This window comes from Loxodonta africana, chromosome 10 (assembly GCF_030014295.1).
Source record: "Loxodonta africana isolate mLoxAfr1 chromosome 10, mLoxAfr1.hap2, whole genome shotgun sequence".
Taxonomy (NCBI): domain Eukaryota; kingdom Metazoa; phylum Chordata; class Mammalia; order Proboscidea; family Elephantidae; genus Loxodonta; species Loxodonta africana.
The window spans coordinates 14,674,836-14,690,559 of NC_087351.1; the positions used below are offsets into that span (position 1 = coordinate 14,674,836).

At 56.9% G+C, this 15,724-nt stretch overlaps 1 protein-coding gene across 1 annotated transcript; it reads right to left on the reverse strand.

Moving 5' to 3' along the window:
* Nucleotides 1–3,903: 3,903 nt before the first annotated feature.
* Nucleotides 3,904–15,298, reverse strand: DLL4 (delta like canonical Notch ligand 4). The gene is made up of 11 exons (XM_010598352.3): nucleotides 14,812–15,298; nucleotides 14,440–14,709; nucleotides 13,905–13,962; nucleotides 12,814–13,077; nucleotides 12,334–12,394; nucleotides 12,115–12,245; nucleotides 10,379–10,548; nucleotides 10,055–10,274; nucleotides 8,257–8,959; nucleotides 7,675–7,783; nucleotides 3,904–7,124 (listed from the first exon to the last, which is right to left on the reverse strand). The coding sequence occupies exons 1-11, from the start codon at nucleotides 14,875–14,877 to the stop codon at nucleotides 7,119–7,121; spliced, it is 2,058 nt and encodes a 685-aa protein (XP_010596654.1). The 5' UTR covers nucleotides 14,878–15,298; the 3' UTR covers nucleotides 3,904–7,118.
* Between the last annotated feature and the right edge of the window lie 426 nt (nucleotides 15,299–15,724).

The window sequence follows — 15,724 nt, forward strand, 5'->3', positions numbered from 1 at the left end:
ATAGATCAAGAGGCAATCGTTCAAACAGACCGAGGGGATACTGCTTGGTTTAAAGTCAGGAAATGTGTGCATCAGGGTTGTAGTCTTTCACCACATCTATTCAATCTATATGCTGAGCAAATAATCCGAGAAGCTGAATTATATGAAGAACAGGGCATCGGGATTGGAGGCTCATTAACAATCTGTGTTATGCAGATGATACAACTTTGCTTGCTGAAAGTGAAGAGAACTTGAAGCACTTACTGATGAAGATCAAAGACCACACTCAACATAAAGAAAAATCCTCACAACTGGGCCAATAAACAATATCATGATAAACAGAGAAAAATTCGAAGTTGTCAAGGATTTCATTTTACCTGGATCCACAATCAACACTCATGGAAGCAGCAGTCAAGAAATCAAAAGATGCGTTTATTGCACTCGGCAAATTTGCTGTAAAAGACCTCTTTAAAGTGTTGAAAAGCAAAGATGTCACCTTGAAGATTAGAGAGCGCCTGACCCAATCACCTCATATGCATGGGAAAGCTGGATGATGAATAAGGAAGACCAAAGAAGAACTGACAGCTTTGAATTGTGATGTTGGCAAAGAATATTGAATATACTACGGACTGCCAAAAGAACAAACAAATCTGTCTTGGAAGAAGTAAAACCAGAATGCTCCTTAGAAGCAAGGATGGCAAGATCACGTCTCACATACTTTGGACACGTTATCAGGAGGAATCAGTCCCTGGAGAAGGACATCCTGCTTGGTAAGGTACAGGGTCTGCGAAAAAGAGGAAGACCTTCAACAAGATGGATTGACGCAGTGGCTGCAACGATGGCCTCAAGCATAACAATGATTGTGAGGATGGTGCAGGACTGGGCAGTATTTCATTTTGTTGTGTATAGGGTTACTATGAGTCGGAACCAACTCGATGGCACTTAACAACAACAAAACTAGATAACTAAGACAGGGTGATAGTCTATCCCAAACCCAAACCAAACCAAACCCACTGCCATTGAGTCGATTCTGACTAATAGTGACCCTACAGAACAGAGAAGAACTGCCCCATAGGGTTTCCAAGGAGCAGCTGGTGGATTCAAATTGCCCACCTTTTGGTTAACAGCCGAGCTCATAACCACTGTGCCACCTGGGCTCCAGTCTATCCCAAACATTCTATTAATAGAACTGTAGCTCAAGCAGAGAGGGAGATTTTCTGTATATGCTTTGTGGTGTGGGGTGTGAAAATTAACTAATTAATTAGTCCACAATATACGAGGGGCTAACCTCCACAGGCTCTGAGAGTAAGTGTGTCCTCAGGTCCTTGACTCATGTGTCAGGAGGCCATAGGTCCCACTGACACCCTAACAAAAGGCTGGGGAGGTGGAGTAGTTGGGTTCGTCAACACAGTCCACCTCAGAAGAGGGAGAGAAAGTCAGAGGCAGCTGCTTTGCTGGTTGTACCAGGTGAATCTAGGGTCAAGGGTGAAGGCCCTTGACCTTCTAGCCACAAAGCAGGGACTATAAAGACTAATCCATATCCTGGCAGAAAAGTGCAGGGGATGGTGGGAAAATCTGGTTCCCTGCTCATTTTCTGGCCTCCAAGAATGGGGGAGACCTGGCTGACTGGTCACCTCTGGGGTGAACAGTGTTCCAGTTATTCAGACCTGGCTCCCAGGCTACCTGGAAGGGGATGGGCCAGGGCTCCAACTGAGAGCTTGGATGGTGGAGCAGCTCTCCCAGTTCCAAGGAGAGGGGAAGGCGTGGGTTGTGGGAGCAGAAGTCGGCTGGCTGCAGGGCTGGGGAGAAGCTGCAGTGGGGACAATTTCAGTGGAATGACAGGGCTGCACATGGAGGAGCTCCATGAGGTCAATGTTGAAAGCAGAACCCATGGAAATGCTGCAGTGTGGTGGGACCTGGCTTTGGAGATCTCCTAGAAAACAGCCCATAAAGTGAAGTATGACTGCTCAAATGGGACCTGACAGTGGGGGCCCACAGAGAGCCGAGGAAGGGAAGCCCCTTAAATGAGAGCCCCTCGGACACTACTTCCTAAGAGCCCACTGCTGTTGGGAAGGGGGAGATGCAGAACCTTTTAAATCTCTTTTACCAGAGAGGACAGGAATAAAGGGAGTTGCTGATGGAGCTGCAGAACTGAACCGACTAGGCCTAGTAGGAAGCTCCTGGCCTAGATGTCTGCCACTATCAGAAAAAGACTGCAATCCTGGGACATTTGGCGAGAGTGCTGGGTTGCAAACCCCCAGCACTTGCTTTTGCCTCCAACCTGAGCCAGCAGGAGGGCTCACTGGAGGCACACAGGGGAGCCATTTCCACCAGGTTTTGGCTCTACCCTACAGGGGATGCCACGACACAGGGCACAAGGTGAAAAGGCTGAGCCCACTCTTGCCCCAAGCATTAAAGGGGACAGTGCCCCAAAGGCCAGGCAAAAGGTGGCAAAAGTCACTTGTGACAGATCTCCAAGGGCAAGACGGCTCTTGCCCACATCAGAGTAGGCTGACCCAGGCCAGTGGTGTTCCTAAAGACTGGGCACATAGGAAAGCAACGGTGGTGACAATCTGGAAGCCTGACTGCCTCACATGGCCCTAGGGCTCCTGTCCGGACTATTCAGCCAGATCAAGGCCCTTCCACACCCCTGTTGCTAAGGACCGGGGAGTGGAAGCCAGAAAGTGGTGCGCTGCGATAGGCTTAAGGAGAATTAACCAACCAATGGGGGAATTCTTTGCTCACATGTTTTCATACAGTCTCTCATTTCATCCTCCAGGTAATGTGCAGGAGGTGTCTTCCCCACAGAGAGGTTAAGAGTAATTTAAGGTTAGCTTCCCGGCGGAGTCCAGGCTTTATTGCCAATGCCTGGGATATAAGAGAAGTTCAGTCAGGGCTGAATGGCTGGAAAAATGGATGAACCTGCTTCAGATCACCTGGCGTGCTGGAAGGAAGCTTCAGTCGCCACCTCAGACCGGGTGCTCTCTCCAGCCCCCTCCATTCCCTTCCCTCCTCAGGATGCCCGCTGGAAGAGGGTGGCCGGAGGACTGTTGGGTGGGGAGGGGCGCGGGCTGACGGAGCCCACCAGGCAGGCTGCGTTCAGCCCCTCGGCTCTGGCTGCTGCGACGCCACGGCTTGGGCCAGAGGGTCCGGCTTCTCTCGAGTCTATTTGGGGAAAAGCGCACTGAGCTCTCTCCAGTTTACCCCCTCGACTGAGGGGCGCAGAAGCTGGACGGAGCTCTGGCCAACAAAGGCTAACAATGAACTCGGCTTCCGGCTGCCCCAACGCTGCTCTCCTTCCCCCCGGTTCGCCCCGTTGCGCCCCAGAACCCCACGATCCTCTCGGCGGGGACTGCGGCCTCCATCAGCGCGCAGCCCCGACGGCCGCGCAGCGCCCTCTGGCGGCGGGTAACAGACGCCCGGGCCGTCCGGCCCGCTGGCCTCCCCGCGACGCCGGCTTCCTGCGGCCGTGGCCTGGCACGGGCTCCCGGGCGCGGGGCGGGATTCAGGGATGCAGGAGGCGGGGCCGGGCGGGCGGGGAGTCTCCGAGAAACTCGCGGCCTTCGGCAGCTTCCCGGCCCGGGAAGTGAGCCGGGGTCGGGAGGCTGCAAACAGGAAGTCGGGCTGTAACAATGAGCGCGGGGGGCGGGGAGCCCGGGACCTCCGGGGCGCCCGGCGGCGGCAGGTGGAGGGCTGACCCGGAGCAAGCGGGCCGCACTGGCCTTTTCCGCCGCCGCTCGGGGCTCCAGGCCCACGGGGATCCGGCCTTGCGGCCCTGGGCGCGAGGGAAGGCGCGACCGCCCGGGGAAGGCCGCTGGGACCTCCCAGGCGCATCCCCTCCCTGGGAAGGGACAATCACAGTTCCCTGAGTGAATCACTTCCATGCCCTTCCCGGAATGCAGCAGGCCACGTGGGGCGGAGGCTGGGTCCGCGGATCCTGCGGGCCCTCGGGAGAGCTGCAGGGAGGGAACCTAGGCAGAGGTCTGTGGGGTCCCGGTGAGAAAGAGACGGTCTGGGGGCCTTATCTAGCCTAGGGTAGGGAGTGCTGAGACACACCTTTTTCCCCTTGCCCCCTGATCGTGGCCCCGAGGCAGGTGAGGGGGCCTGGCCTGAGCACAATAAAGGCATTTCTCCTTTCTCTACAGTGCCATCCTGGACTCATCTCCCCACAGTGAGCTGGTGGTTATCAACCAGGGGGTCCTCAGAAAGCAGATGTCCTCATAACTGGACGTCAGATGGGGCCATATTTATCCTCTAGGTAGGGCCCGGCCGCAGGCTGTTTAGGAACTGCTGAACTCTGAGTTCTCTGGTTAAACACCTGCATTTGCTAAATCAAGGAAGGCACTTCATGGTTAGTCTGGAGCTATCCTCTGGCCTTGTGTCTGTCAAGCCTGGAACAACTCCTGTACACCTGGCCACTCAGGAAGTCTTGGGTATCTTACCTGTGAGAAGTGGCTGGGCTCTCAGGGAGGGACCTTCAGGAAGTCCTAGGAAGAGGGTTTCCACTGTGGCTTGTTCATACCCCGAGCGCCTGCCTGACCCAGCTACTGTGCTGCTAGAGGTGGCACCTGGCATGAGCTACAGGTTGGAGCTGCCCAGGTCAATCCATGCACAGGTCCCCCCTTTCCCCAGAAAGGTCCATGGGCTCCCCCAGCTCACCATCTAGGGCATCAGAGCAAATGAGTCTAGCCAGCCAGGTCCCCGCAGGACTCTTCTCGAGAGGCTGACAGCCTGTGCAACCCTGCACAGCCTGGAGGTGTGGACGTGCAGGCCCGCGGGTGTCCTACCTGTCCCCCACATGGGAGCCTCGTCATCTCCAATTCGTGTCCGGGCCCAGTTTCCCCCGCCCCCCAGGGCCCGGGAGCCGCTTTCCTGTTTCATTTTGGGCAGGAAGAGTGAGGTCTTGTTGTTCTTCCCCCTGCTGCCGGCTTAGGCTGTGGGAACAGTTCCCTGAATGCTTTCCTGTTTGATACCCTGTGTGTGCAGCAAGGGGACCAGGGCCGGTGAGGGAGGTGTGGAGTGTGTGTATGCGAGGGAATGTAGATAAACATGTCACTTACACCCTTGTTCTTTGGCATAGTCACCCAGATCAGGGCAGGCATGCTGTGTGTCAGGGAGAAGGACAAAAATGGAGGGCAAGGAGCAGTCCATATACATAGACTCCATTAGGAAGGAGGCATCGGATGGATCTATCTTGCTTTACTGCAAACAGGCTCAAATTTGGGAGCCTCTGCTCAGCTTTTTGTCCATGGCTCATTTTTTCAGCATTTGCTCTCCATGGGGTATGTTTGCAGCTGTAGAGAGAGGACCTTGGCACCACAGGGACCATCCCACCTCTTAGAAGGAGCTAGGTATGAGGGAGAGACTGGAAACCCCCTAATAATTCCTCAGCCAGAGTAACCTGGACTCAGGGAAAGCCACCTCCTCCTCCTCTTCCCATCTCCAAGTCTTCAATAAACTTCAGAGCTCTGAGCAGACAAGGTGCCCAGAACCTCAGCTCTCTCACTCAGCTGTAAGGTGGACAAACCCAGGGCCAAGTCCCACCCCCACCGGAGGCCAGCACCCTGCAGGAACTGAGGCAAGAGCAGGACATCAGCCCACCTAAGACCCTGCAAGGGCAGAAGAAGGGCCCAGCTGTCAGCACGGTTCAGAGACCCCATTCTCTGCAGGAACATCCTGGCCAATAAGAGGAAAATGGGCAGCATTGTCTCCTTGCCCAAAGCACTTGTATCCCCCAGGCACCCTAGGGAGCTCCATAAGCTTTTTCAGACTTGAGGAGAGAAAGGGTGGGGAGGGTAGAGTCCAGTCAGGGGGACGATGCCCCAAGGAATGGTGGGAGCATAAAGGGGGAAGGGTGAGCTGTAGTCAGCCTCAAAACCAACAGGCAAGGTAGGCTGGCCTAAGTTGGGGACTCAGATGGGTGAGGCTGGGTCCCCAAGGACCCCAAGGTGACCAAGGTCTGGGGCACAACATGCTAAACCCAAGTGTGTGCACTGGTCCCAGGGGATTCCGGGGGGCACCCGGCAGCCATAGGAGAAGGGGGGTTAGAGGACCAACGGAGGATTCCCACACTGTCATCACAAAGACAGGACCCGAAAAGTAATAAACTTCTGTACACATCTGTTCCATATTATAAATACACATTATATACAAAATAATGTTATAAAATGTAGAAAGGTCAGTGCTTCTGATTCTTAAATTATCGAAATACTAGACTTCAAAATAAACTACAAAAAACAAACAAAATAAAAACTCATATTATTGATTTCTGAGGGTCAGCTTCCAAGGTGGTCTGGGGGCAGTAGTGGGCATGGGTAGAGCCCGGGCTTGAGGCCATAGAGGTGGGCTTGAGGGAAGAAAGGGACCACGTGGCAGCGGCCCCCGTTTCTTCCTCATTAGAATTTCCAACATAATTTCCCTGAGCTCCCCAGTCAGGCCTGGCGCCCCTGGCTGGCAGAAGCGGCAGGTCCTCCACCTGCCTGCACACAGGAGCCCAGAAGCACCCAGTGCCAGAGGCTGGGGAGGCCCGGTAAGGCTTACCAACCTTTTTGCCCTGCGGGCCTGGGCCAGGGAGAGAGGCCCACATGCAGTCGTTGGAGACACGGGGCAAAAGCGCTCCTCTCCCTTCGGGCGCTCCTCTCTCCTGCACAGCAGCTCCTGCCAAGAGCTTGGGCCGACAGCGTTGTGGCCCACACGGGGCCCTGACCTGGTTGGCTCCCTCACTTCTCTCTGATTTCGGCCCAGCTGTCGCCAGGGAGCCTGGGCCAAAGGCACTTTCAGAAACACAGACACCAGTGGAGGCCACAGCAGCTCCAAGCCCCAAGGGCCCACTGCTACTCCCTCTGGAAAAGGAGCTCTCTGAAGGCCACTGCTGCCAGGGCAGCTCCAAGTGGCACCTCTCTTCTGTTCCCCTGGCTGGCACAGCTGCCAATCTGATGCCAGACAGACACCCAAAGGTGTGGAAGGGCATTGCATTTCTTGGCAAGTTCACAGTCTGTCCAGTTCATGCCGTTCCCTCCTCCTCCCGAGAGCAGCACGGTGCATATTAAAAATGTCCCATCCAGGTTGCAATGTAAACAATGCAGAAGGAAGGTCCAGCCGCTTGGCCGAAGCTGGGATGTCCTGGTTAGGCTCCTACCTTATACCTGGGGAGTGTGTGGAGAGCGGAGAAGTGGGTTACCCTGGGTGAAAGCACTCCCTCTGTGGCTGCCCTGATGGTCTCCCTGGGAGAAGCCAATGGGGCAGGCAGGGGTGGGAAGACAGGGCAGCCTTTGCTGGTCTCGGCCCCCAACACCAGCATATATTTGGGAGCTGGTGCTCTGTGAGGTGGGCCAATGGAGGAAGCCAGTGGGAAGGGACAGGGGAGACCCAAGACAACCACCATCACCCAACAGCAGCTGGGAAGCAGAGCCTGGGAGCTGGCCAGGTGCCACGTCGGCCCAGCAGCACTAACCCAGCAGGAAGAGGCCAGGCTAGGCTCACCACCACGGCTCTTGTTTCACACCCTCTGTGGTGACAAGGCCAGCAGGGACCCCAGAGTCACTGAACCTGGACTGCCAAGGAGAGGTTCTGGCCCTACCTTTCCCGAGCAACCCCTCAAGACCCCGCCACTGCGTTGGGAGTAACCAGGCCATTTTCCCAGCCCCAGAAAGCTGGAGGGGACAAGCTGGAAGGGAAGATGAGCCCAGCACTCACCTCCGTAGCAATGACACATTCGTTCCTCTCTTCTGATATCAAACACACAGACTGGTACATGGAGTCCCTGGGGGAGCATATCGCTGATATCCGACACTCTGGCTTTTCACTGAGGGAACACAAGACCAGTGGGGCAGGTGAGAGCGGGGTAGAGGACAGGGCGGGAAGGGGGGCGGGAACCCAGACTCCCCCAGCCAAGGGCACTTGCAGAGGAGGCTCTGGGGGAAGACACAGGGATTGGGAGGGCAGTTAGGAATAGGCCCCTAAGAGAGCCACAGGACCCCCAACTTTTTCAAAAGGGCCTTGGACCTGGAAAAAGCCAGCATTACTAAAAAAACTAGTAGAGGCAAATCACACTGTGGAAAGATGAAAGTCACAAGAGTCACGTTGTGGACACTTGACATTTGTGAATGAATGGATGAATGAATTGGGGGAACAAAGACCCCCTGGCAGTTACAAACGCCCTCTTTGCTTAAAAGCAGTTAAGGGCCTCGTGCCAGCCTCTTGCTTGTCCTTGGAGGAACCCAGAAAGAACCACACAGGGGCCCATGGCCAGGCCCTGGGGCTCAAGGTCACACTCACCTGTGTAACCGCAGTGGCGCCTTCTCCCCTAAGCTCTTGTCACTGTGGGGGTACTTCCCCGGAATGGTCCCCCGGCCCAGGAGGCCTGGGGCCAGATTGTAGTCCAGTGTATGGTTCTGCTGCTTGCCACAGTTGGACTTGTCGAGGCCACAGTCCACTTCCAGCTCCTTCTTCTGGTTTGTGTTCTTGAGCTGGGCAGCGGGGATCAGGTTGTCCTTCTGGAAGTCTGACAAGTTGTTCATGGCCTCCCTGCTGTCATCGTCTGGCCGCCGAAGCCGCAGCTGCCGCACAGCCACAGCCACCATGCCCAGCAGCACCAGCACCACCACCAGCCCCACACCCAGAGAGACAGCTACCCAGGGGAAGCTGGGAGGCAAGTCCACAGGGATCTCGCAGCGGCTGCCCAGGAAGCCATAGGGGCAATTGCAGATGAAGCTGTCCAGGGAGAGGCCAGTGTAGCAGGTGGCTCCGTTGAAGCAGGGCCCTGAGGCGCAGGCATCGCTGGGTGTTCGCACCTCGCAGCGCTGTCCTGAGAAGCCGGGAGGGCAGGTGCACAAGAGCCCATTCTCCAGGTCATGGCAAGTGCCTCCATGAGCGCAAGGGCTGCGAGCACAGCTGCTGATGGGGAGTTCACAGCGGGCGCCCGTGAAGCCTGGACGGCAGCGGCACAAGCTGTTGGGGCCTCGGTTCAGGCACTGGCCTCCTGTGGGGACATGGAGCACAAGTCAGCAATGGCCTGGGGCCCCCAGTGCAGGCAGGGGAGTGCCCCATTCCAGGAGCAAGTCCCTGTCCTTCTGCCCCCACGTGCACAGGTGGCGTTTACAAAGCCCACTGCACTGAGCTGTGCTCTCTACCTTGGTGAGCTCAGGTATAAAAACAACTAGCATCTTACAAAGCTTTCAAGGAGAATCCAACAGATGGGCTTGGGTTTGAACCTCTGCTCTGCCTCTCTCTGGCTGGGCATCTAGCACCTGTGGCTTTATCTGATCTGTAAGCCTCAGTTTCCTCATTTGTTAAGCTGGAGTATGGTACCATCTCCTCGCAGGATTGCTCTGAGGGTGAAGGAGGATAACGTATACAGCAGGAGCACATGCTTGGTATACAATAAGTGCCCAAATACATGCAGTTATTATTGTTTCATTTAATTGTCACAACACCACGAAATACCAACGGCAGGTGTTATCTTTTCCTGTTCAGTGATGTAGAAACTGTGGTTCCAGGGAGTTAGGTAAGCAGTCAGAAAGCAGACTTCCTGTTTGCTTTCTTCTCCCAGCCCTTCCAGCCTCTCTCCAGCTCCTAAGGCTTCTCTCCACCTGGCCTGCCTCCTGGGGTGGCACCAGGAGGCCAAACAGGCAAAGGATATCAACATGCTTTGTGCCCCAAAAGGTGCTTGACATTCTACATGCCTTGTGCCACGCTTGGCTCCCCATGGCTGCGGGACAAGATGAGGCCTTCAGGAGCAGGGTGCTGACAGTCTCCCTTGAGAAGGGACACAGAGCCTCCAACATCCCTCTTTCTAGTCCAGGACTCGGCCAGGTCAGGGCTCTGACATTGAAATAGGAATGGAAGCCAAGCAGTGTACACTGCAGGCCCCTCACCTAACACCCGTTGGCAACCTGCTCCTCTTCCAGAGCCCTTCCGCTGGCCAAGCAAGCTCTTTGCCTCCTGAGTAGATGGGGACCGATCTCAGCCTGTGAGTGACAGACAGGTCTCTACCTCTTCTCCTGACCCTCCCTCACCAGAAGGCTCTCTCGCTCCCAGGGCTGCTCCACCAGGTTAGCAAGGGAGCAGGACATACCATTGGCACACGGGTTGATGGTGCACCTGTCCACTTTCTTCTCGCAGTTGGAGCCAGTGAAGTTAGGGGGGCATTCGCAGGCATAGCTGGACCCCTGGTTGCGCTCCTGGCAGGACCCCCCATTGAAGCAGGGGGAGTCGGTGCAGCTCAAGGTGCTGCGTTCACAGTGCAAGCCATAGTATCCCGGGGGACACTGGCAGAGGTAGCCGTCCTTTTGGTCCTGCAGAAAGGCCATAAAGGGAGCCAAACTCAGACGCTGAGGGGCAGGGACGGGTGGCTGCCCACAATGCCTGCGCATGGCTGCACATCCACTGGCTGCCTCACCTTACAGCTGCCTCCATTGCGACAGGGGTTGCTGTCACACTCGCTGAGCTCCAGCTCACAGTCCACACCAGTATAGCCTGGGCGACAGGTGCAGGTATAGCTCCGCTGCCCGCTGTTGGAGCATGTCGCCCCATTCTTGCATGGGGAGTGGTGGGTGCAGTAGTTGAGGTCTGTGGAGACAGGAACCAGCTAACTGAGCGGGGCAGAGAATGTTCCCCGCTAAGGCTCCCCACGGTGCCAGTTCACCCATGTTTGGCCCAAAGAGGTTTCAACCCCACTTCCCCGCTCCCACAATGAAATGTATGTGGAGGCACTGTGAACCACTCCTGACCAGTAGGCAATCAGTCAAGGGTGGAAGAAACCACACAATTCAACAACCGCCTGCCAAGTCAACTCACAAATGCCGCCAGCCAGGGAATGATAAAAGTAAGGACTACTGATGAACGGATGAGGAGGGGGGAGGGCAAGGCCCCCAAGCTAGCCGAGGATGAAGTCAGAAAAGGCTGCATGGAGGAGGGGCATCTGAGATAACCTAGTGGGAGGGGTGCCATTTCAACAGGTGGAAACGGTAGAGAAGGCACTCTGGGCAGAGGGACACCCGAGGAAGTGACCAGGCATTTTCTAAAGATGGAGTTAACACGGGTATTTTGAAATAGGACAGAGAACTGCCCCATAGGGTTTCCAAAGGAGCAGCTGCTGGATTTGAATTGCTGACCTTTTGGTTAGCAGCCAAACTCTTTACCACTGAGCCACCAGGGCTCCATTTTGAAATACAGGTATTTGTTTTCTTATTTGGGAAGGACAGCGAGGGAGAAGCAGACAGAGCAAATACAGGGACTGTGAGAGCTGTGTTTGCATATGATGAGTATGACTGTGTTACCTGGAGCAAATGTGGAGGAGAGGAAGGCGGATGGGCGGGGGGAACCAGGTGCCCTTGTGGAGGGGGAGGTAAAGAGACACACACGCGCACACACACACACACACACAAATGCAGAAGCCAAACCCCAAGCCCCTGTTAACTTCGAGCAAGCTCCAGGCAAGTTCTTTCTACCCTGGCAAGCCTCTGCCCACCCTACCCAGGAACATTCCACCTACCCAGAGAAAAGGCTCCCTCCCCACAGTAGGGCTCTCCACCCTCCACAGCTAGAGAGTGACCAGCCCCCCCCCCAACACACACACCAGGAAGAGCCAGTATGGGCTCAGGCAGCCACCTGGCCAGTGCTACTACTGAGCAGTCACAGGGGAGGCCCGCAGCAAGAAGGTGGTTAGATGTCACTCGCCCAGAGGCCCAGCTCACCTATAGCCTTGGGGCAGCCAGTGAGCACACCCCATCAGACAGCTGTTTAGGGGAGGGCTGCTCAAACAGCCCCAGCAGGTAAGCAAACACTTAGGGGGTTAATAGGTAACTACAAGGTAGCACAAGTTAGAAAGAGGAGTGGAGCCTGGCATCCTCTCTCTTTGGCCTTGCTGGAATTTATGAGTGCAGCCTCCAGGCTGCCAAACTGTCACCCTCCTGGCTTCTTCAGCCACCCTCACGCCCCAGCACCTGGAGAAGAAGGACCCACAATCTCATTCTAGGCTAGTTGGAAAGACTTAAAAGCCCCAAGATCCCTGAAGGAACATGGGAGAGCCAAGTCAACAGTCACCAAGTAAGAAGGGTCCAGAGATAACTGTGACTCCCACCCTGGCACCCCATCTCCTCTGCCCCCTCTGCAGTCCTCTTTGCCCTGACTCACCTTGATCACAGAACAGGCCTCCCCAGCCCTCATCACACGTACATTGCCAGGGGGTGCTGCAGGTGCCATGGCGACAGCCATTGTGGGGGATACATTCATTGCATAGGCGGCCCTGCCAGCCTGGGCGGCAGCTGAGAGACAAATGGGAGGCTAAGGGTGAGGTGAGAGGCCTGGCCAGAGGAGGGCTCCCCCCTCCACCACATCTGAGCTCCTACTCACAGGCACTCTGCTGGCTTGATGCAGTAGCCGTTCTGCTCATTACAGCCAGAAAGACAAATAGCTACAGAAAGAAAACAGGGTTGGGTGAGGTGAGATGCCAAGGACTCTGAAGCCCTGCTTTCCCTCTCCTGGCCCTGGGGGTGTCCCCAGCTCTCTCTGGGGCTCCTTTCCACTTTTGGCCTACCACAGGAGCCATGGGTGACTTAAGGGGAAATGGTGGCATGGAAGAGGACAATCAAGGCTGGATGAAATGCAGTCACGGGGGCCCTTGGGGCCTTTGGCATAATCAGGAGGAGCACCGGGAAGAGAGGAGATCTGAATCCTAAGCCCACCCTAAGCATACCCAGGCATCCCTGAGGCCCAGCTAGTGGGCAGCCCAGCCCTGCCCTCTGAGGGAGCAGGCTGTGGCCCAGAAGATGGCACCTGTTTCTCAGATGACACCCCCCCAGCCACCATGCAGAAGGGAGCTTAGCCACTTACGCTGGTCACAGTACTTCCCAGTCCAGCCAGGCAAGCAGGACAGGCTGCCATCTGGCTGGCACACGTAGTGGCCGAAGTGGTCATTTCGCTTCTTGCACAGGCGCGAGCAGTTGTCCCCATAGTAGTTGTCACTGCAGATGACCCGGTAAGAATACCGCAGTCTCGTCAGGGAGCGGCTCTGCTCATCTAGCAGCCAGTTCTCGCCCACAGCTAGGGACCCCTGGATGGTGATCCTGCTGATGAGTGCATCTGCTGGCAAGGCCTCTGAGGGGACAGAGAGCCAGGTCAGGGAAGTATAGCCGGTCCTCAAGGGTGCCAGTGATCACTGGCCAGTGTCCCTCTTGGCTGGGCTGATGGTGATCACTGGCCAAATCAGAACAGTTATCCAGATGACCCCTCCTGCTGCCAAGGGCCAGGCCAGAGGAACCCACTGCTTAGCTGCCCTCTGTGCGTGTGTGTGTGTGTGTGAGGACCTGATACCATTCAAACAAGGGACAATAGAAGGATGTTAAGACATCCCAGTGCTATGGAGAATGATAGGGAGGGGAAAGAGAAAAGAGATCAAAATGGAAAAAAATAATAAAAGAGAGAGAAGAAAAAAAGAAGGCTCCCCAGGCTGCGGAGGACCCTGGGAGCAGGGGGTCTTTTGGTGCCCACCCCAGGGCTCTGCCCCCAGAGGTGGGTAATGGTATTCTTTTTCCTTTTCAAAGTGAGAATTGTTGTGCTGCTCAAATATCCTGTTCCTCTGTGTCAGAACAACATCCCAAAGCCATTATTCCCTTTCCAAAGGAGCGGAATTCGCGAAAGGTGTAAAATACAGGAAGGGGCCCGTCAGTGGCGCTGGCAGCTTCGGCCTTTCTCACCGCCGTGCTCCCTGCGTTCCCACGCCAAAAATAACCCGCAGGAAACGCAATTGTGCTCAAGTCCAGGCAGCGGACGGAATCCGAGCGTCCAGCGCGGGGCGCACCTCCGGGCCGAGCTAAGCGTCCTACCCTCCACCCCCAGCCCCGCACTTCCCCCGCCTCTAACAGGTTAACTCTTTCGGCGCTGCGCCTTGTCGCCCCCCTGTGGCGGCGGCGCGAGCTACTCACCTGGGCGCAGGTCGTTTCCCAGCGCGTGCCAAGCTTCGATGATGAGTGAGAAGGTGCCCTGGGAAGCGAAGGGGGGCGGGGGAGATAGCGAGATGAGCAGGGGGGAGGGATGGGGGCTGCCCTGCAGCAGCCGGTTTAATTAACCTAATTGCAGGATACAGTTACTGCGTCCGGGTCCACATAACTGGTCTGCGCGCAGTACAGCGCGCGCGCGGGGAAGGCAAGAGTAGAACTCGAGGCATATGAGGGTTGAGGGGAGTGCACGTGAGAGCCATTCGGTGGGAGGGGGGAAGAGGGCGCTGGGGCGATAGGTGATGCAAATCGTGTCTCAAGAGCTGGGAGAAGGGAGGGTGTAAAACTGGGACGAGGGAGACTACAATCAGAGCCTTCTCGGGGATGGGGCCCAAGGGAGTCGTAAAAAAAAGGTCAGGAGACAGTGCACCCCTGGGGTTTTGGGGGGATCTGGGGGGTTGGTCCAAGGGCGCCCTCTCCTCTAGGCTTTCGTGACCTCTCAGTGGGCCCAGGCCATGCTCACCGGCCAGGTGAAATTGAAGGGCAGTTGGAGAGGATTGTGGCCTCCGCCTCTACTGTCGTCCCCGACCGCGAAGGAGTTGGTGCCCAACACCGGTGTGGAGACGCTGCCGAAGGTGCAGGCCCCGGGAGAGACGACCGCCTGAAAATGCTTAAGGCAGACGTGGAAGAAGGTCCGGCAGCGGGGCTCGCACGACCGCCCGCTGGCTAGGACACCGTGCTCGTTGGCGAACTCCTGCAGCTGCAGCTGGAAGACGCCGGAGCCAGCCGCGCGCTATTGCACAGGGACGGAGGGGAAAGAGAGAGGGGAGGGTCAGCTCGGCGGGTGCCCGGGGCTCAGGCTCTGGGCGCGGTGGGAGGGGGCGCGGGACGTTACCTGCTGCCAAAGTGCCACCAGCAGCAGTAGAATCCAGCCAGAGGCGCTCCGGGTCGCGCCAGCCATCCCCCTGGGGCTTCGCTCTCTCCACTCGCGGGCCTTGAAACCGGCTCTGCTCCGGACGCCGCTTTCGCTAGCTTTTCCCTGAAAAGCCCAGCTCTGCCGGGACGCTGCTCCTCCTTGAGCTCCGCTCCAGCTGCCGCGGTAAGTAATCCAGGTAAGGGCGGCTGGATGGCGGTCGCGCTAAGGACGTGTCCTCCGTCTAATCCTGGGGCTGCAAGCGGGCTAGTGCCCCGGCTACACTGCACCGAGGTGGCTTGAGCTGCGGCTCTTGGTTTCGTGCTCCCGGCATGCGCGCAGCGCCGCTTCTGAAACCTGCGCGCTCGGGAGCCTTCCTTATATATATTGGCTCCACTCCTCTCCGCCTGTCACTCAGACTCATGGTCACTCTCTCCTCCCCTCCGGGCCTCTAGCTGCCACAGCCCAGCGCCGCCCGGAGGGGGCCTCCGCCCCCGCCGTCCCCCAACCCGCCAGCCAGTCGGGCACAGGTCCCGCCCCTCGGTGCCGCTCCCACCTCCTGGGCCCCCCGGGCCATGCGCGTGCCGAGACTACCAGTCCTCGGTGACTATAGGGTTGCTGGCCGAGACCCTGGCCCTGGCGGGGGGCTAATGCGAGAGCCTGAGATGGAGAGGAAGGAGAGCGGGGGTTCCCGGATGGTCATGGGGGCGGAGACACTGGGTAGTCCCCGAAGGCGGTGTGTCCGTATCGGGCGCTAGTTACCTGAAGCCCTCGCTCAGGTGAAAAGAACTTAAGCCTGGAAAGCGAAGCAGCTCCAAAGAACTCCGATCTCCTTCGTGTCCCTCCCGGAGCTTCGGGAGTTCACGCCTCGGAGGCCTGCAACCTGTGAGTGCCC